The 22,030-nt window shown below is 38.6% G+C and overlaps 2 protein-coding genes across 17 annotated transcripts in view; one reads left to right on the forward strand and one right to left on the reverse strand.

Moving 5' to 3' along the window:
- Positions 1–5,612, forward strand: part of FIP1L1 (factor interacting with PAPOLA and CPSF1) — a 68,343-nt gene extending 62,731 nt beyond the window's left edge. For 9 of the 13 annotated variants that reach the window (XM_005681616.3, XM_018049457.1, XM_005681621.3 and 6 more), the window contains 2 exons: positions 4,324–4,461; positions 5,247–5,562. In XM_005681616.3, coding sequence (XP_005681673.1) covers positions 4,324–4,461; positions 5,247–5,394 — 286 coding nt within the window. In that variant the 3' untranslated portion in view covers positions 5,395–5,562. Of the gene's footprint in view, positions 1–4,323; positions 4,462–5,246 lie in introns of all 13 variants that reach the window. The other 4 variants (XM_005681618.3, XM_005681625.3, XM_013964632.2 and 1 more) reach the window with 1 other exon arrangement.
- The window catches only part of LNX1 (ligand of numb-protein X 1), a 190,486-nt gene continuing 174,971 nt past the window's right edge, over positions 6,516–22,030 (reverse strand). For 2 of the 4 annotated variants that reach the window (XM_005681612.3, XM_005681615.3), the window contains 5 exons: positions 19,921–20,055; positions 16,264–16,441; positions 15,033–15,261; positions 7,495–7,653; positions 6,516–7,094 (listed from right to left, as the gene is read on the reverse strand). In XM_005681612.3, coding sequence (XP_005681669.2) covers positions 6,959–7,094; positions 7,495–7,653; positions 15,033–15,261; positions 16,264–16,441; positions 19,921–20,055 — 837 coding nt within the window. In that variant the 3' untranslated portion in view covers positions 6,516–6,958. The remainder of the gene's footprint in view (positions 7,095–7,494; positions 7,654–15,032; positions 15,262–16,263; positions 16,442–19,920; positions 20,056–22,030) is intronic. The other 2 variants (XM_005681613.3, XM_018049456.1) reach the window with 1 other exon arrangement.

Raw genomic sequence — 22,030 nt, forward strand, 5'->3', positions numbered from 1 at the left:
TACTGCCTCACAAATTTTTACTGATTCTTCAAGGTTCTGCTCACATTTGTCTTCCGTGAGCTCCTCTGAACCTGAAAGAAAGAATTTAATTATTCCTTCACATACTCCCTAAGCACTTCATGTATTTTCTTTAGAGCATGTCTTTCTTAGTAAGCCTCTTTGAGGGCATTGACTGCCATTTTTCATCTCTCTGTTCTCACCCCTTTGTCCATTTATGCCTGGCACATAATGAATATGTCGGTGAATAAAATGACATACACATATCAGGGAGGTGAATACAATAGAGAAAAAAAGATCTTGAAAACTTGGTGAAACTGTGCTAGCTAGATAGGTTTTGAAATGGTTAAAAATCACCCTTTATCACTATCAAGGCATTAATATGAACATCTTTTTAATTAAGATATCCATTGAGGTACCTTTACAATGTAGAATGAAATATCTTTAAGATAACTTTTTCTTGTTTTACCAGCTATTTTTATGCATAAGATACACAGGTACACAGTTTTCCAGATGTTGCTTGGTGAGATGAAGCAATGTTTCAGTTCAGGATGTGAGCATATGTCTGATTCAGACAACATTTGTTTTGTTAGATGTGATCATGTAATCATATACTTCTTAATCCAGAAAGGTTCTTGAGGATTATCCAGCCTAAATTTTAACTTGTCAGGTGAGAGAATGGAAGCATAGAGAAATTAAACCAACAGTAGAACCATGGTATCTACTGGAAATATGGTTGAGATATTACTTAAAATCATTTCTAGTATTGGAATTCGGTAGTTTAAAAATTCTATTGCCTTCTGTTTTTCTTATTTTTCTGTACTTGATTTTTTTTCTTTCTTTCTTCTTTTAGAGGTCATGGGGAATCAGATTAATTCTTTCATTCATTAACTGACATTCTTTGAATCCCCGTTATATGCCAGGGACAAAGTTGTGTGCTGAGGATACAGAATTACTCATATACTGTCGTTACAGATTAACCATATAATAATTGTCACCTTAACTAGGACTGTGGTTGGAAGTTTAAAGGTTGTGTAAAAAAAACAGTGCAGAAAGAAACTCAGTAAGATTCATTAATCTTTTTTCTCTAATACCTGCTAATAATATGACTTATATATTGTAGGCACCTGGTAAAATTTTATTGACTAAATAAGTGAAGGTATGGGTCCATACATATGATTGTATCTGTGTGTGTAGTGTATGTTTCAAGTTTGTGTGGTGGGAAATGTGCTGTTAACTTTAGTCAAAAAAGTGCACGAATTCTTTTAAATCAAGGGCACTACTTTCCAGAAAGTTGAATTGTTTCGAATGCAGTTAAAATTAATATATTTGAGATAGTACTGTTATCTCTTGAATGTACATGTTCACAAGGTAAGGAACGTAATTCAAAACTTAATAGGAAAGAAGTCTAAAATGAATTGCTTTGCTAGAGCTCATATAAGTTTACTTTGCATGAATAATACAATGTTTATAAAATACTTTGAGTTTAATTTCGGGCACACCCATGCACAGATTCTACTCAATTTTTATTGATGCTAAAAAGTGTTAATCGTTAAACCACATTTGATTTTCAGGTTGCTAGCTGTAGGGCATCAGGGATAATGTTTACCTAAATCTGACTAAAAGTTCAAGGCCAGAGAGGGGAAAAGAGGTGGAAGAATTTTGTGGTGTTCTGAATTATCCCAGCAATAGTGATCTCTGGAAAGTCCAAGCGAAGTGGAAGTGAAGGCTGTGTTTCTTCAAGACTGACATTCTAGCAATGTGGCATGTAGTATGTGCTGTGTTACAAATTACAGAGTTATTGTTTTGAAAATTACAGACAAGTTTCAACGTGTTTTTTAGGCTGCTTAATTGTGGGCCAGAGGGAAGGCTGGTCATTCTAGGGTGTTTGAAATGAACTCTAATGATTTCCAGGCCCAGAAAAACCTTTGTGCTGCAGCTGCTAATCGGAGAAGGGGTCTTTATATTTTGAGTATGAGACCAAATCTTCCACCATCTGTGGGAACGGTCTCATCAGAAGACTGTTTGGCTTGCTTTCAGAATCTGGCTCAAATCTAATAAAAATTGGTGGCAGGGTGAGAGGGAAAGAGGTTAGAAATGACAAATTGTGAGATAATTGACTTTAGTTATTTTTATGTAAATCTAGTTGGAATCATTACAAAGAGCTTCATTTATTTTTGGCTGCACTGGGTCCTCCTTGTGGTGCGCGGGCTCTTTGTTGCTGTGTATGGGCAGTTGGCGCATGGGCCTCTTGTTGCAGTGGCTTCTCTTGGTGTGGAGCACAGGCTTTAGAGTGCTGGGGCTTAGTTGCCCTGTGGCAGATGAGATCTTCCTGGACCAGGAATTTAACACACGTACCATGCATTGCAAGGTGGATTCTTAATCACTGGACCATCAAGAAAGTCCCCAACAACCTCATTTTTAAAGAGGATAACATTAATGCTAATATTTGTCATGGTAGGTAGGCGCAAGTTTATTCTCCTTTTAGAAACTTTATTAGTCAGTTACCTTTACAAAAAGCGTTCTGCTTCTGAAAAGTTTAGCATTAAATTTAATGAAGATAATGAACCTGCATGTTAGTGGACGTTTGTTGAGGGCCTACTCTTGTTCCAGACACACTTTATAAATACTATTATCAGTTCTGCAACAACCCTGAAAAAGACTGTTGCCAGTTTTACAGGTGAGATAACTGAGTAGAGAGGTTAAGTTACTTACCTTGGACCATAGCAGAGTCAGGACTCCCCTGGGGCCTGCTCTGCCCAGACTGCTCTTGCTACTTCCCACTTCCGGACATAGTGCATTACCTTTCTGGTGGCACATTTCCATTTTCCCAATACCAAGTACATATTTATGATTAGAAAAAATTATTTTCATGTGTGTGTGTGCATATATATATCTATGTATGTCTGCATATATGAATACTTTTAAAAATAAAAATGTATCACAGGCAATAACAACTTGGTCAGCAATATGACTTGGCATTAGGTATAGCACTCCTGAATTATCACTGTTGCTAAGAGACAATTAGGTTGATTGGTTTTTATATGGCTTATACTTCCACCTGATTCTGTTTCCTATTACTCTCTAAGATTCCTTAGCATCTTGATGCTGTGTACAAATTACTAATTTAATAATTTGTATTACACAGAATATTTCTAGAAACCATAGCTCTTTAGCACACAATGTTCCAAAAGCTACTTTTATTCATTCTAAAAGAGTTTACTGATATTAGGCTGTAGAGAATGTTGGCTTGTATGCTAAATAAAAAGACCTGAAGGATTAAGAAAAAAACAGAGTATATCTCTATTTTCACAAAAGGACCTGAAGAGAGGTCTCAGGAGGTAGGTAAAGATGATTATGCTTGTAACAGTAGCCATCAGTCCCAGTTTCCTTAGTCCATTTTCTCCAAGATCAGAAAATGGAGGTGCAGCTTAATATGGATTTGAAGTTATTCCCATGGCCACCTCTCCATCCCACCCCCAGTGACACACACACAGTAGTAGTGTTATCAGGATGTCGGAATTCAAGTGTACACAGGCAATTTTCAGCCTGCATTTTGTGTGGATATTGTGGAAGTTGCTTTGGTGTCACACTGTTCTTAATGTTTGTACTGCTTCTTTAGATGAATATACTTTTTATGTGATTCAAAATCTTAAGAACCTTGTCTGTATTTGAAAGCCAAATATTTTTAATAATGTTTTTAGAATTTTAACTGTCTACCTAAGGTTTTATAAATATAAGAGTTTTGGTTGGAAATCTGAGATAAGCAAACATTCTTTTAATTCTAAAAACTAAAAGTGAAAGTGAAAGTCACTCAGTCGTGTCCAACTCTTTGCGACCCCATAAACTACAGTCCATGGAGTTCTCCAGGCCAGAATACTGGAGTGGGTAGCGGTTCCCTTCTCCAGGGGATCTTCCCAACCCAGGAATCAAGCCCAGGTCTCCCGCATTGCAGGCAGTTTCTTTACCAGCTGAGCCACAAGGGAAGCTGCAAATTAAAATTTAAATCAGTTTCAGCTCCCAATTTTTGAAGAAAAACAGCATTGTTTTTGTAAAATTTCTTCCCTGTAACAACTGAAAGCATAGAAAAAACTTGATCCTTTAACATAATGTGTAATTACTGTATATTTTGTATTGTATTAGATCTAGTACTAATTTGGGAGCAACATTGTTTTCTTCTCAGTTCAGCAGACACATACTTTGCACCTGTTCTGTTTAAGGTGCTAACATGGGGACTTCTGGACTCAGGTCACCTCTTTTATAATTTGAAGTTGTTCAGAATCAACAGTCCAGCTGTCAAGAATACTTGTTTCTATTCTGTTTCAGTGATGAAGAACGATACAGATACAGGGAGTATGCAGAAAGAGGCTATGAGCGCCACAGAGCAAGTCGGGAGAAAGAAGAACGACACAGAGAAAGACGACACAGAGAGAAAGAGGAAACCAGACACAAGTCCTCTCGAAGGTTTGCTCTTTAATAGTGAATCAGTTTGAAGCCAGGCAAATTGATTTGACTTCAGAAAGTAGAAGCAGACATTGCCACTAACCACTAGAGCATGTATGTGTTCCTAATTAGAAGATCAGGAATAATCTGTTAAAATAGTTGGTTCTTTTACAGATTTCAACAAAGACCTTGAAATCTAACAAGATTATGTTTAATACCCATAAGCCAAAATTAGCATGAAATGAAAAATATATATATGAAAATTAAACTTACTATATTATCTTGTTGAGCAGGAGGGAATTTGTCATGAATCAGTTTTTAGTAGTAAATATTATTAAACAAAGCAATGTTCAGTTTAATCAAAAAACATTCAGGGCCCTGTAGTCTCAAAAAAAAGCATTACATTTTTAATGTGTATTGTTTGCATGAAATCAACTCTAGAAAGTATTTCCTGTTATGACTTAGTACTTTAGTTTCTAATTTGTAATTATTCTTTTAGAATACAGTATATGGTCCCTACTGGCCCTCTCAGCACAGTGGGCATTGCGTCAGTCTCATAATCTAAAGTATGTGGGCCTTACTGTTCTAGTCTAACAACAGTGAAGGTGAGCATTAAATGTAAGTATAAGCCCAGGATAGAAGTCACATAAAATGTGATTACTCTCCAAAATGTATTTGAGGAAAAAAAGTATTAGGTTATTTAGAACCCATTGCTCTCCCAAGAATTTACCTAAAGTGGGTTGATTTGTCACTACTTACGTAGGGAAACATTTTTAAGAAAAATATGCCTTTCTTTTTTCCTTCAGCAATAGTAGACGTCGCCATGAAAGTGAAGAAGGAGACAGTCATAGGAGACACAAGCACAAAAAGTCTAAAAGAAGCAAAGAAGGAAAAGAAGCTGGCAGTGAGCCTGCCCCTGAACAGGAGAGCGCTGAAGCTACACCTGCAGAATAGGCGTGGTCATGGCCTTCTGTGTATAGTAGTGCCAGAAGTAGATACTGTAAATCTTGTTATTTTTCTGGATAATGTTTAAGAAACTTGCCTTTCATCTTGTTCTGTTAGTATGAAAAGTTAATTTTCTCTTCCAAAATAAAAGAGTGAGTTTTTCATGTTAAGTTAAAATTTTTGTCTTGTAATATTTAAAAAATAAAAAGGCAGTAATGACTTTGTATGGAAGAAAGTAATGTGAATGAGTTACTCAGCAGAGAATTTAAAGAGCTCTGTTTAGCTGTGTACATACACAATCTCTGATAAAAGTCAAGGTTCCCTCTTGGCCGGTTTTCTTTCTTTCTTTCTCTTTTTTACAGCTCAAGCAGGCGAGATTTATCGAGCAAGCAGTACACTTTCGGGGCAAGAGAGTGGGCCAGCCCCCACAGAAGAGGTCTTGGCTGGTTTTCTTGACTTAATCAAATACCAGTCTCTTATGAAGTTGCACTACAAAAGGCATCAAAAGGTACCTCTGCGTATTGAGATTAAAACTATTCTTTTCTCTTCACTGCTGTGGCACTGTGGTTTTGCATATTAAAGAACTCTTACTCAGTTTTGATATCACAGCTTTTTTATAGCAGGTTTTCAGTGTTCTAAATTTGGGTTTATGGTGAAACTAAATGGGGAAGTTTTATATCCACAGTAATAAAATCTAATGGCATTTGGGTTGCCTCTAAAATAACTTGTAGTTTCTAGAGAGCAGGCACATGGACAAATACTCATCACTGTGACAAAAATTTGAATTGCCTCACTGCCATCTTCTGTGAGCCAAACCAGGGTCAAAGTGGTTTGGCCTTTTCTTGATGCTTTTTCAAGGCTTATTGGTTGAGCAGCATGTTGGGTTTTTATAGTTACTAGCTATATTGTGAATGAAAATAAATAACAAGAGCTTTAGTCATTTACTGTAACATTTAAGAAAATACAAGTTTACAAAATTCTGTGAGCATTTTTAGGGATAATCCATAGGAAGTGTTTGTCAGTGAAGGTAACAACATGGTTTTAAAAGAATGAATTACTAGGAACTTTTAAATAGTGATGATAGAAATGTACTTAGTATCACATACTAAAGGACAGCTATATAATTTTTAAAAAATATTTATTTCTCATTTGATGAACACTTTTCAGCAGTGCACTTTTATAATCCCGTGTCTGGAAATTGTTTTTAAAATGCCCATAATGAATGCTTTACAGACCTCAGCACATACCAAATTTTAATTAAACTGTATGATTTGAATTCAGTGGGAGCATACAAACCATGTCAGCTGTTGAAGAGCTTTATAGTGAGTAGAAAATTTAATCTTAAAGCTGTGGAGTAATGAGAAATGTTCCACACTGAATAAAGATTTTATATTTTGAGAATTATATTTTCTGAGGTGTAATTTGCTTTCATTAGATCCTACTTTTCCTGATGTTAAAGTTTAGTATTTTTACAGTATAGCCTTCAAATAAAAAAAAAAATTGACAAGATAAATACATTGTTTCAACTTAGCTTACTTGTGATTTCCTATTTTTCTATAACCCATCATTCATTCTATAAAAAAGTGCCAGGCCAAGAAGCAATGGTGAGAGTTATTTTTCCTTTAAGTTCTTTTAGCATCCTTGCCAAGCAGGCATGTATCATTCCTGTTGTACTTCTACCATTGACAGCCAGAAGAATATCACCACATCTAAAAAGGAAATAAATAAACAAGGTATATGATTAACATTCTGAGCCATAGCTGAAGTTAATGCAATTTTTATGGTGGTCCTCGTTTTTGCTACGCTTGTCAGTTTTGATTATATTACTTCTAACTAAGATTCTCCATCCATCACTTAAATTCTATCAAATTGTATTATTCATCTTGTTTTAGGAAGAATTCTAAAAGTAGCGGAAGTTGCTGTATGGGATCAAGAATAACTTAATTTTGGATTTCTTGGGAATGGAATGCTACATAAATGTTTAAAATTTATGACCAATAAAAATAGGCATAATAAATATATGCCTTATTTCAAATGGGGCCAAGCTTTTGCACATAAAAACCAGAATCTTTGAATATAAGTGTTTTGTTAAGCAGTCATTATTATTACCTAATTCTTCCATCATTGTATGCTGGTGTTCCTTCAACAATGGATTTGATAAAAAAGGGTTTGTTTCCATTGTATTCTTCATAACCTCCTACGATGCAGAAGCCTAGACTTCCAGCTGTATTTCTTCGTAATATAACATCTTTACAGTTATACAGGTACCTTAAATAGAACAAAATCAATGTAAATCCACAGTTAATTTGAACTCATAGTAATTACTGTGGTTCATCTCCCATTCCCTTTATTGGCATTATTAGGGTTAATAACATGCGATGGGTCTCACTCAAAATTGTCATAGCCCAGTAACCTTTGTGCTAAAAAGCTGGCTTTTTCTCATTGAACTTATCTTTTCTAAACACCCTTTAAAAAATGAGGCGATCTATTTATTACATTCTGTTTATATGTCTACTAGGAAAGATTCATTTTCCCCTTGAAGATTTAACCCCTCAATTTATATTAAAAAGTTAGTTATGCCTAAATCTTTACTGATGAACCACATTCAAGCATACTTACAGTACCATTTTTTTTATTATGGATATAAATTTTAATGAAGGAAAGTCTTTGAATAAATGGTTAATCTGAAAAAATGTAAACATAACTGTAATTAATGCATTTCCTGAAGTATTATTTTGACTTAATCAGTTTATACATAGTTCTACATATTTGATAGGTTATAGAGAAGCATGCAGGCCACATAATATAGTGAGTGGAGATTGAGATACATTTAAAGATAATGAGAATGATTCATATCGAAGGGGGAAAAAAACAGCGGTAAACTGAATAGCAAGTTATAGTAGGAATAGGAGAATGACCACAGGTCTTCTGTAAATGAGTAGAACCTTCAGCTAAAATAGAAAACTAGATTGAGGAAGCTGTTCCTTTATTGTTCAGTGGCAATTAGATCAGTGTTAACATAGATGCAAGCTAAGTACAAAACTGTGTTACAATTATGACAGGTATATCAGGAGCTGGATTTGACTCCAGAATCCCCAGGCCAGGAACTGTTTTGAAAGGAAATTAGCATTTTCATGTTTTTAAAAATCAAGATAAGGTGATTTTGTTTATAAACTGTACATTAAAATATTAACTGATTTTTGAGAAACCAATTAAAAAACTCTTATGAAATGTTTTAAGTGATAAAATTGATTATTGTTACCGACCTTGCTAATTAATGTAACAACTTTTTCTTGGCATTTTGACTCCCATTTGAAGTAAAATAAGATTTGGGTTTGATGGTGGGTAATTTTAAAATGTAGTACTAAAATTCAACCCAGTTTTTTTGTTTTGTATCTGTCATCATAGAGCATTTACAGTAATCAGTTTCACTGAAATGACAGCTGAAAAGTATTGATTTCATTACATGAAACAACCATGTTTTTACTGTAAAATGTTTATCTGCTGTATTTCACAGTAAGACTTGATGTTAGTAGATGCACCTTACAGGAGTCGTGGAGTTTTACACAGTGGCACCCTAACAGCTCATGTTCATAGCAGGTATTGTTCCCCAAACCCCAGAGCACTTACGTTCTCACCTATGCCAGTACTTGGGGGAAAGCAGGTGGGTGCTTCTTACCCAAGGTTATGACCAAATATATCTCTATATTCTTTAAAATATATGAACGGGTACAAAGAGCAGTACTCAGAAACTTTAAGTATTTCTCATCCTTTTGACTTTTTTCATTAAGTATTACCTTGACTCTTACTAAATATTTTATCCCATGTGGACACGCTATACAAATAACCATCTAAAATTTTTATGTACCAATAGAAAATTTTCAGCATAACGTTAAGTCACAAGTGTGTCTTTTTTCTTAGACTCTTGTTTTGATATGGGTATACCATGTTCTGAGCACTTGGTATATATCAGTGAACAAAACAGGTGAAACCCCTGCCCTGTGTAGCTTTATTCAAGGGAATTTCAGTGTTACTAATTTTATTTCATCAAGTGCTTTCCTTCAGTTAAGTGTTTATTTCATTATAGCAGTGAGAACTCACTATGTTAAACTCTCAAGAGTCAGATCTTGGTCAGTTGGGACTGAGTAAGTTTTAGGGCATTTTTTTTCTTAAGTTGAATTACTTCACTCTCTACTGGGAAATGTGGCAGCTGTCTTGATCAATGTTGAGGATATACCCTTGAGAAATTAAGTTAATTTAAAATCGAAATTTAAATGTGAGCTTTTTTCCTATTCTCAGTTCTCTAAATTTAGGCCTAGTTGTGAAGATCTGTGGAGAAGGAAATGGCAACCCACTCCAGTACTCTTGCCTGGAAAATTCCATGGATGGAGGAGCCTGGTAGGCTACATACAGTCCATGGTATTGCAAAGAGTCGGACATAACTGAGCTACTTCACTGGTTCACTGGTGAAGATTTAGCATAGTGCAAAGAATAATGATTAGATCTGGTGACAGAATGCCTGAAGAACTATGGTCAGAGATTCATAACATCGTACAGGATGTTATCTGCTGTATTTCACAGTAAGACTTGATGTTAGTAGGTTCACCTTACAGGAGTCATGGAGTTTTACATCCCCAAGAAAAACACAGGAAGGCAAAGTGGTTGTCGGATGAGGCCTGGAAAATAGCTGAAAAAAGAAGAGAAGTAAAAGAGAAAGATACATACCCAACTGAATGCAGAGTTCCTGAGAATAACAAGGAGAGGTAAGAAACCCTTCTTAAGTGAAAAATGAAAAGAAATAGAGGAAAACAATAGGATGGGAAAGACTAGAGATCTCTCCAAGAAAATTGGAGATATTAAGGGAACATTTCATGCAAAGATGTGCACAATAAAGAACCGGAAACTGCAAGGATCTAGCAGAAGAGATTAAGAACAGGTGGCAAGAATACACAGAACTATACAAAAGGCCTTAATGACCTGGATAACCACAATGGTATGGTCACTCACCTAGAGCCAGACATCCTGGAGTGTGAAGTCAAGTGGGCCTTAGGAAGCATTACTTAGAACAAAGCTATGGAGGTGATGGAATTCCAACTGAGCTATTTAAAATCCTAAAAGATGATGCTGATGAAGTTCTACACTCAATATGCCAGCAAGTTTGAAAAACTCAGCAGTGGCCACAGGACTGAAAAGGTCAGTTTTCATTCCAATCCCAAAGAAAGACAATGCCGAAGAATGTTCAGACTACCGTATAATTGCACTCATTTCACATGCTAGCAACGTAATGCTCAAAATCCTTCAAGCTAGACTTCAGCAGTTTGTGAACCACGAACTTGCAGAGGTACAAGCTGAATTTAGAAAAGACAGAGGAACCAGAGATCAGATTGCCAACATCTTTTGGATCATTGAAAAAGCAAGGGAATTGCAAAAAATCTTCTGTTTCATTGACTGCACTAAAGCCTTTGACTGTGTGGATCACAACAAAGTGGAAAATTCTTAGAGTTGGGAATATCAGACCACCTTACCTGCCTCCTGAGAAACCTATATGCAGGACAAGAAGCAACTCTTAGACATGAAAAAACAGACTGGTTCAAAGTTGGGAAAGGAAGTACGTCAAGGCTGTATATTGTCACCCTATTTATTTAACTTATGTGTAGAGTACGTGATGTGAAATGCCAAGCTGGATGAAGCACAAGTGGAAATCAAGATTGCCAAAAGAACAAAAACCACCACAATATTACCCTCCAATTAAAAATTAAAAAAAAAAAAAGATTGCTAAAAGAAATACCAGTAACCTCATATATGCAAATGACACCACCCTAATGGCAGAAACCAAAGAGGAACTAAAGAGTGAAAGAGGAGAGTGAAAAAGATGGTTTAAAACTCAACATTTAAAAATGAAATTCATGGCTTCCTGTCCCTTCACTTTATGGCAAATAGATGGGGAAACAATGGAAACAGTGACAGAGTTTATTTTCTTGGGCTCCAAAATCACTGCAGTGACTGCACCCATGAAATTAAAAGGCATTTGCTCCTCGAAAGGAAAGCTATGACAAACCTAGACAGCATATTAGAAAGCAAAGACATCACTTTTCTGACAAAGGTCCATATAGTCAAAGCTATAGCTTCTCCAGTAGTCACGTATGGATATGAAGGCATGAAGAAGGCTGAGCACTGAAGAACTGATGCTTTTTGATTCTGCTGGAGAAGACTTGCAAGAGCATGACTGAATTTTAAGGACTCCCCAAAAGAACCACGCCTCTAAATGTCAGAGTGCAGACTGTTAACCCTTTTGCTTTCAAAAATTACTAGAACGCCAACTAGGGATCATGGAAACAAATGAGAACTCCATGTTAAAACTGAAGGAGAGCCACCAAAGGCAGTGAAAGTCAGATTGTAGATGGAAGTGAGGCTTCCTACACCAGGGGCTTGCAAACTAAGCCCGCAGCACCCTGAGCCCATGGTGAGTGCCCCTCTGATGTGCAGAATGCCATTCCGCAGACAGCACCAGACCCAGTTTGGCCAAGAAGAAGGGCATGAGTGAGGCAATGAAAACCCAAACAGATAACCCACACAGGATGCATGGCTGGAAATGCAGGAATTAGCAGCCTGTCCTGGTGGTAGGGTGGGGGAAGGATGTGTACTATGAGTGAGTGGCCCTGCAAGGCAGATCTTAATTGGCTTGGGAGAAGTAAAACACACAACTCTTGTCATAAAGAGATGTTTCTACCACCTGGAAGATGGCCCTGGTTTCTTCCTTTGATTATAAAATTCCAGCAACTAGCCACTCCAGGAAAAATTTAGCTCAAAAGAATGAACCAGTAGACACATTATTAAAAAAAAAAAGATGGAAAGTAGCAGTAAAAACAGTAACAGATGAAAAACAACTCACCAGAAAAATGCTGCCATGGAAAAGAACTGCCACTATAGACAAGGAAATGTATAACACCAGCCCTTTTCCCATGAATTTAAAATATTCCTGAAACAACGGCTCTTAAGGCAGAAACACAAGATTCCAAGGGGTCAGTAAAAGACAAGATGAGAGGGAAAGCGTTGAGAAGAAAGAAGTGGAAGAGAAAAAACAAATATATAAGTGCCTACAAAGGCAAAGATGAATGGCTGGAAACTTTGGAGTATGAAGAGGCGCTCAAAGAAAGAAAGAATGAAAGTGAACAGATGACAATGATTCAAGTGAAAGGATACAAAAGAAAAAGATGACAAATACACGTCTGAACTCCCTGAAAAGAAGAACCCAGATAACAGAGAACATTTATCTTGAATGTTAGATGCAAAGAGCAAGCCACGTGGGGAAGTAAAGAAATGAGACGGACCTCATTTCTCCACATCACCACTCAGTGCAAGTCAACAGTGATGCATCACCTACAAAGTCCAAAAAGAGGTGATGAGATAGTTTCATAACCAAGTAACTTGTCACAGGGCTGTACAGATGCAGCATGATTTCTTTAACCAGTTCTTACCGGTAGTGGGCATGACAATACTACAGTGAGTATCACTGTACCTTATGAATTCTTTTCTCAGCATTGTTTGTGAAAGCCAAGAGGGAAACAACCTAAGTGTCCACTACCAATAGGACTGGCTGAATCAGTATAGCACATCTATACAAGAGAATACTCTCAGCCGTGGAGAAGAGGCAAGCTGATGTGTCCTGATGTGAAATGATACCAGTGTGTATTTGTAGATTTTAAAAAGCATGGTATAGCACATAGTGTGTGTGTTACCACTGTATGTGTGTACATCTGTACCTAGACCAGGGGTCAGCAAACTACAGCCCAGCCCAACACCCAATTTTATAAATAACCAGCCATACCTATTCATTTATGTGTTGAGCATTTACTGTTTATGGCTGCTTTTGCACAACAGCAGAAATGAATAGTGGCAACAGAGACAGAAAGACCCTCCAAACCTACACTCTCTGGCCCTTTTCAGAAAAAGTTTACCAACCTCTGACATCGACACTCCCTGAAATATTACACAAGGAACTGGTAACCGTGACCGCTGTTGAGCAGATCTGAAGGGCAAGGGCTGGGAGAGTCACTTTCAGAGGGTCACTCTGTTAGCCTTTGGTGCCTATGCATGTTCACTTTGCTTATTACGTGACTGCAAGGAGATTCGTGGATGAAGGAAAACAAGAATTGCCAGGGGTGACAGCAAACCAGTGTTGTCATTTCATGCTTTCTACTCTTAAAGGAAATGAGCAAAGCTCAGGTTAGACTTCTGGCAAGAGCAGGGAAGGGACCTTCCTGGTTGTCCAGTGATCAGAACTCTGCAGTTCCACTGCAAGCGGGGTGTGTTCGATCCCTGGTGGAGGAACTAAGCTCCTGCCAGCGGTGCCACAAAAAACAAGGGGGGAAGTGCTGTGCCAAGGTCAGGGGCAAAAGGTAGAGGGAGAGAAAGCTATTCACTTGGTTGTATTTGGACTAAAAAAACATCTCATTTGTTTTGCTTTACATGAGTGAATGAGGAACTTCAATTGTATGACATAGCTTTCAAGTACAAATATACTTCAAAATGATCTATTTTAGCAGACTGCAGGCTTAGATTTTTTTTTTATATAACTTTAATACTCTCTTCCACTTAGGCTCAGTTTTAACATTTTTAAAGATTTTTAAACTCAATGCTCAATTTTCAACCTAAGACGTACTCACTGTAAAAAACATTTTATCAAGTGAAGGCTCAAAAAGGAATCCCGGTTTGTATTTAAGATAAGGTTGTTTTTCAAAACCTCATTTAAAAATTAGAGGCCAACCTATTCCCACCCCGCAAATGTACTCAAACCAAACATCCTACTTTCATTCATTTAATCCTCTGCCAGCATGTTGTCATCAGCAACGCCCATGTTTAATATTGAAATCACACATTTGGGATTTTTAAGGCCATCCTTCTCGTAGGCCAAGAGTTCACACTCTGATGCAGGTGAGCAAACCTCAAGTTTATCTGTCCTGTGAATGTTTGATTTCTGTATCTAGCCCTGAGCAAGGTTGCTCCCAAATCTTTTCCTGAACTTCTAAAACACTTAACTGGCTTCCCTATAAGGCTCTAGTTCCGTCTCACTGGAATGACAACGCAGCCACTTCCTGAAGGCTTACACAAGAACTTTATAAGAGTAGGAACTAAGGAGAGGTGATCTGAGCCAGACCCTCAATCAGCACATGCCCGAGCATCCGGGCAAAAGGAAAATGTGCTGCTGCGTTGCTTTGTGTCTAGCCAGGGCCACCCAAAAGCTGGAGAGGGGAAGCCATGGAAGAGTTTTGCCTCTGCAAGTTCCCAGCACTGCCGCTAGCCAATTCGGAAAAGGGGACCTTCCCATGGCTCCAGGGTGTGTGAACACAAGCCCCTTCTCCCTGTTGGCTGGGCTTCCTGCTGCATGTATGACCCACACCACTGTACATGGCAGCCCTGTAAGCTCCTCAACAGGAGTGCCCATATTCAAGCTTTCATTCCTGCCTGAGGATTACTGTGTTTTCAGTTACAAAAGGGAAGACGAATTGTTTCAAATAGACCCACAATCACACATGGGTCTCATTAAGATTGTTACTGCCCTGAATCAGCCCGAGAGTGAAACAGTGGTCTACGAACTATAATTGTTTCCTCCCACACCTCCCCAAGGATGTCACATTGGAACTTACCGCGGTAATTCCAGCCACATGACCCACGAGGGGAACCAGTCGCTGGGTGGGGCTGTGTCGTGGTCAGAGTCCAGGGCTGCCAGGCTGCTGTCATCTTCCTGGGGCTCATACTCTTTGACTTCCAAAGCTTTCAGTACCACCGAGGAGGACGTGCTTTTCAATAAACCAACTGCCTCACTCCGGCTGACCTCGGTCAGTTCAATCCCATTCACATTCAACAAAATATCACCTAGGGGCCAGAGAAGCAGAAGCCATTCTTGGTGAGGCTACAAATGGGAACTTCTGCTGGAGAGGATAAAGGGGCAGGGCTGACTGGGATGCGGAAACGTGAGGGCAAAGGACACCCTGGTGACATGAGGTTGGTTCTCACATAGCAAATTGTGAGCAGCGTGCATGTTGCAAGGTGTTGATAAATTTGTGTGTGTGTGTGGGGGGGTGGTTTCTAAACGTACGTGTTGGTATTTGGCTCTTGCCTTTAGAATGGGGGGAAGGGAGGGAAGACAGAAGGGAGAGGGAGAATGAGAGGAAGACAAAATAGTCACATTCACTAATCAGAGAAAACCTTTTTTTTTCTTCCCTGCCCTCTCCCACCCCCTTTATTTTTAGCACAAAGGCAGAGCAAGGTGGCAAAAGCTTACACAGATCCTGGCATGTAGTAGGCACCCCATAAATACAGATTGAGTGAATACATAAGCTTCCCATGAGATTGGACATCTCTTTCCTTCACTTAGAGTACCCTAGATCACATTAAGATTAAAGTAGTGAAACACTTTTCACCGACGAACAAGTATCTGGCTCGGTATTTTCACTTAATATTCATTCAATCAAATCATTTTCCTATCCAACCCATAAATACAACAATTCACAAACAGTTTCATCACTGGTCATTCTAGCAAAGAATCACTTAGAATGAACAGAACCAAATTACTCCACTTAATAGAAGCAGCTTGCTCATAACTGCAGTTCTTCCCTATTAATGCTTGGCATCCTTGGCAGGTACTCACTTTCCCAGCAAGCAATGTGGCCCACAATCAAACCACATGAACCAAGAGGGGTGAAACCCAGTCCAGCAACTATACTCAAACCAGTCATGGTCAATGAGTAAGAGATGTCCTGGCCAGATCACCCTCACATTCTCTTGTTAATTTCTGGAAACAGCTAATCCAGGAAGCCACACTAATTCCTTTTAACACTCTGCTGCCCTAGTTCCTTAAGTCTCTTTACTTTTTACCTGTTTTTATTCTTCCATCTCTGCTTATGACTCCTCCGGGCTCAACACTGATGACATAGATTGGCAAATCCCACTCTGTGTGTGATGCGCCCCCTGCAACGGTCATGCCGAGTGATTCACCAGGGTCTTTTCGGACACTTACCACTTTCTCATGACAAGTGACCACAGGATGGAGGGGCTAAAGGCACAGACCAAAAAGAAAATTATATATATATATATATATATGTAGCACATTTGTTCACAAGTGGGTTTGAGTTGCTTACATACAAAAACTACCAAAGTTGCATAAATGTGATGGAGGTTCTTGTCTTACAGAGAGGAAGAGCGGGGAGGGGGTAAGAGTTGGAGGGAGAGAGATGCAGAGAACTCACTTGGTCTTCACTACAGAGTTACATTATCCCAAATGCCATTGGGTGACTCGGAACATTTGCATTTCAAATAGAGGAGTGAAAAATGGAAAGAGGAATAGGGTGGAGACCACTGGAGAAATATTAAGCATACAAAGTGAACTGCACCCAAAATTCTTCATGTGACTCATTTATTCCTGATATAGTGAGTCAGCATTTCATGAAACGCTTGTCATTCATGAAGATCAGCACCTTTTTCTAAGTTAAGAGTAACCATATTTAAATTAAATGGCCTCAGTTTAATTTATTCAGGTAATCACAGAAATCCACAAAGAAAAATAATGAACTTCATAGATACTGTGCTCTAAAAACTCACCAATATCTGGGTTTTCTCCAGCTGACAACTTTATTCTTACTTTAGCATTCTAAATAATGTGCAGTTATACCCTTTAATTTTATTACATAAAATATACACATTGCATAATACACATTGTATTAATAGACTACCTTCTAAAACAAGAGAATTGTGATTTTGATTCAACAGCACAAGACTAAAAACATCAAAGCCATACGCAACATTATCTTGAAAGCATTAAGAGTGAGTCAAGGAATATATATCAGTGAATATATATCAATATATATTTTTCTAAAAAGTTATTCTCTTTCCTGCTTGGGCAGTGACCAAGCAGATTAAGTCAGCATGTGCACTGCAAATCAATATAACGCCTGATCAAACCTCAAGGAGGTCTATGGTTCAAAACATAGCTGATAGTTCTATCTAAAGAAATAAAAATTTTTTAAATTTGACAAAAATAATCACGTCACAGAACAAAATGTAAGCGTGCTTCTGAAATAAGAACTTGTATTAGCTTTTGCATTTTCATAAAGGAGCTCTGAAAGAAAAAGTGGTGGAGGTGAGTACTGGGCAGGGCAGGGATAGGTGAGAAACTATGCTTTCCATCTTTTGAACTCAGTGAATATATTATGTATTCAGTAAACCAAATGGGCTATAATCAAACTTCTGTAAATTTGACGGTTTTCATAATACAGAACTAATGCTTGCGTGCACAGAATCAATTTTTAATGCTTCATTATGAAGCAAGATAAACCTAGGATTTTTGCGCATTTATTACCTCATGATTTCCTATGGTTTTAAATAATCCATGTCTCTTGTAATGGTTTTATTATATACAGTAATGCCATGTGAGTGTATCCCTAGCACTGAGCATAGCATTTAACACATTGATGACAATAAGTATACATCTGTTGAATAAATGGATGGATAAACTGCAAGTTGGCACACCTTGTTTTTGATAGTAATAGAATAATAATTAAATTGGAAATTAATAATTATAGCAAGGAATATGCTGCAATTAGTACTTCTAACATCAGGGGTGTGTTTATATAAACCTTAGAACTTTGAAGTGCCCTGCTAGAGACTGGTTGTGTAGGTAAGCATTAGTTTTCCCCTACAGAGGCAACCATACTGTCAATTGCCTAAAAACTCTATTTCACAAATCTTGGTTTCCCTTCTTTTGGTATTTCTTTGAATCATTAAGTGCCTGCTTTAAAAAAGCCATATTACTTCCTAAGCAAAAAAAAAACTTGAGTAGGGTCATGAAAAACTAAATCATCAAATGTCTACATGTTTTAAATATACCACTGTGTGTATGTGAGAGAGAGACGGGGGGTACATTTCAGAAGGCAGATAGAACTATAAATTAAAATGAAAATAATTACAAGTTCCCACTAGGCCAGTCTGTTATGTATGTTTTCCAGAAACTGGACACATGACAGAAGGTTGCAGCAAAAATTTGATCAGATTACCCTATTTCCATGATTCATGATGGTTAGGTGGAAGGGATTATAAAGCCACAGTGCTGGTGGAAGCCACATTCTTAGTGGTTTAATGAACCAGAATATAATATCGTCTAGTTAACTCACACTAAAACTTTAAATAAATAATTGAGCTAATAGCCAGTTTTCCATTAACAGATACCATTGGTTTAGTTTAAACACTAATGGTATTTATTATCAAAAAGACACCAGGTAGTCATTATCCATAAAAGGTTTTAGCAGGAGGTACTTGGTTTTTCTAGATTGCTTATTGTAAACAAACCTAAAATTTATGGATTTATGGCTGGCTGGCTGGCTGGCTGGCTGGCTGGAGGAAGGCGAGGTGGTGTAGCCTTGCAGGCTATGTAGTTAACAGTATACAAAACAGAGATATTCCAAAATAAAAAATCTGCATACATTGCTCAAAAACTCAAACTTGTGAGTTATTCCAAACTGAAATACAGCCCGATATAGAATGTAGGCATTCCTAATATCTGTTGCAAGAAGAATGGGCTACCTATAAGAGTTTAGTGACAAGTGATTAATGAAACCAGGTCTCAGGAGAAATGACAGCTAGAAACTCATTGCCATCACGGTAGGATGCCAAGCCAAGGCATAGGACTAAGCAAGGTTTGTGTTACTTAGATACCCATCCAAATGGGGAAGGTACAGTACTCCCTCAAATAAAAGCCACATGCAAAAGTACACATTGACCTGAGTCACCTCACTTAAAGATGCTACAAATTGCTGACCTGAAGGAGGCATTCTGCCTAGAGAGGCATTCTGCTTCATCCACAGTGTTTTAAAGTTTTTCTGGAATTGAAAACCATAAGGGCATACACTCTCTAATTTGTCCCAATCCCCACTACTCCCTAATGTTACCTGAATTTGAATGTTTTTATTATCTTCCTGGGTATTCTTGCAAAAAATAAACACACTAAAAATAGAAGGGGGAAACAACCCTGGTGGTCCAGTAGTTAACGCTCATGGTCCAAACTGCAGAGGGCATGGGTTTGATCCCTGGTTGGGAAACTAAAATCCTGCCTGACTTGTGGTGCAGCAAAAAAAAAGATAGCAGAGAATCATTCATTTTCAGGCAGGTTGGGTACTTCAAAAGCCAGAAACCAAGCCACCTTCCTCATTTCAACATGAATGGGAACCATCCTTAAACGCCTGTTTTAAAAATAAGACATCCATTTGGCTTAGACTAGAAATTAGGTCCCCATATGAGGTCTGGTTTTCACGATCCAGTTTCAAAACACTCCTGTACCTTTCCCCCTCCTCCTTGGACAGGAGACACCTGTTATCTCACCAGGTCGCGAAGATGGGATTTAGGGCTTTTGTTTTACAAGACAAGTCAAACAGTGTTTAAGTGATGAAGTCCAGAGATGACACTTGGAAATGTTCAAGTGTGTAGGCTTCCCAAGAAAGAGCTCCCTGCAGGACCAGTGGACATATCCCGGCTGGGCCTCACCTTGGGAGTGTTGCTCCTGGCCCCTGGCCCCGGGGACTGGCTGCCGTTGCTGTTCCAGCTGGCTTCCTGAAAGATGTCAGGACTCTGCCGCCGAACCTGGCGGGACACGACGAGGTGAACACGCCTCTCACTGGCCTGCATGATGAGACACAGGCATTAGCCACTTGGAGCTTCATCCAGCACCGATGACTTACTGAGATGTGAGTCTGGTTTTACTTTTCTTTTTAACTTTTTGTGTTGGGGAATAGCCGATAAACAGTGTTGTGATAGTTACAGGTGAGCTGCAAAGGGACTCGGTCAACGTATACCTGTATCCATTTTTTCCCCAAGGTTTTACCTTTTTTATGGAAAAAAAATGATTTCTCACATTCTCCATGATTATACCCACTTTGTAATTTGGCAAGAACTTGAGTTACTTCCTTTATCCCTATACTTTAGGTAACGAACATCACTTCAAAGGGAGAAACTAAGGAATATTTGACTCATTCAACAGTCTTTGAAAAGACACTGTTGGGCATTGCTAACTTATTTTTAATGAATTGCACACAAGCCATGACTGAAGAACTTTCCAGCTAGAACAGTGTGTGTTGTGTAAGGTTGTAGCCTAGTTCAAATCCCAGGCCCAAGGTCTAAGACCAAAGGTAAAGAGTAAAGGAAAATGGAGTTGGTGATGGCAACACTGCCACTGCAGGAATACGAATCCTGTGAGTGACAGTCTCAAACATCTGAGTATTGGAAAGGATGAGCATTTCAGACATCTGAGGATGACAGCAGGCTCTAACACAGCCTGATTAAAGCCCTTTGCCCTGATCCTTTTTTAAAATGTGACAGTCACTAACTGTGTTGACCAGTCCTCTCTGCTATGTACCCTGACAAAGAGCAGCTGCACTGCTTATTAGGAAGGTTGATTCCACACCATAAACCTACCAATTGGCTCTCTGCCACTGAGGAGTTTCACTTGTGTCTGAGAACACATGGGGTCATTATTTTAGAACCACTGACTACAGAGGTTCCAGACCTGCAGGCAAGATAGAGGAAACCTTGGACCTGTGAAACATACCTAACAAGGCTCCCTGATGGCCCAGGTTGAAGGAGCCTGCTGACCTCCCTGTCACTTGAATAAAAGCTGACTGTGGCTGAGGCATGGCTGGATTGGATTGGAAACCAGGAAAGATTAGGTTTGGGGACAAGGGAGGTGGAGAAGAGAAGACTAAGTTCTAGGCGTTTTCCCTCTACATCCCCTCCCCTAGCCACCAGCATCACAGCACAGGTAGATAGCGGCCTACCTGCCCTCTTCCTTCACAGGCACGGTTCTCAGACCATGGACAAGTCAGGTCATGAAAAGAGGCCAAGGAAAGTCCATGTTCTTCTCCATGAGCTCAGACAATGGGAGTGGAGTTGTTCACTTCCTGCCTCTCTGCCTCTTCTTTCCCGTGGCCTGTAAGTCACTCTCAGGAACTAGGACCTTGTTTTAAAATCTTAAGCAATGAGAACCCCACCAATGAAATCAGATCCCTACAGTTGCCTAGCCCAAAACTTTGTGGCTTTACATTCTTCTATTAATATCTCAGGACTCTTTAGAAACGTAGAGGTCATCAGCTGGGTGGTTATAAATTAGATGCATGTTAAAAAACAGCTGCTAAAGTACAGTGCCTGTTGTAAACATCATGGTGGATGGTGGGCCAGCATGACTCATCACACATACATGTAGAAAACCCTACAAAGAAAGTTTAAGTCCTTCACTCCCTCTCCTTCATATCAAGCTTGAGCATCACTTCTGCTGCTCTGCCCAGTCATCACTTACATACTCATCTCCCCTGCTCATTTGCCTATCTCGAATTCCCTGGTGTTTCTCATCATATATAAAGCTTGTGTCAGACGAGGATAAAAATAACAAGGCCAGGAAACAACAGTGAAGTAAGCTGACATGAAGAACTATGGTACTAGCCAACTAAACTCAATTCTTGGAAGAGGATTTTGTAATAGCTTTTTCTTTATACTGTAAGCCTCACTTATCCAAATGAGGTTATCTCTAGGAACCTTTTGAAGCAAAAGTCACTAAAAGATAAGAAGTGGCAAACATTCAGCTGCTGAGTCCAAATATGCTCTT

Source organism: Capra hircus, chromosome 6, assembly GCF_001704415.2.
Source record: "Capra hircus breed San Clemente chromosome 6, ASM170441v1, whole genome shotgun sequence".
In the NCBI taxonomy this organism is placed as follows: domain Eukaryota; kingdom Metazoa; phylum Chordata; class Mammalia; order Artiodactyla; family Bovidae; genus Capra; species Capra hircus.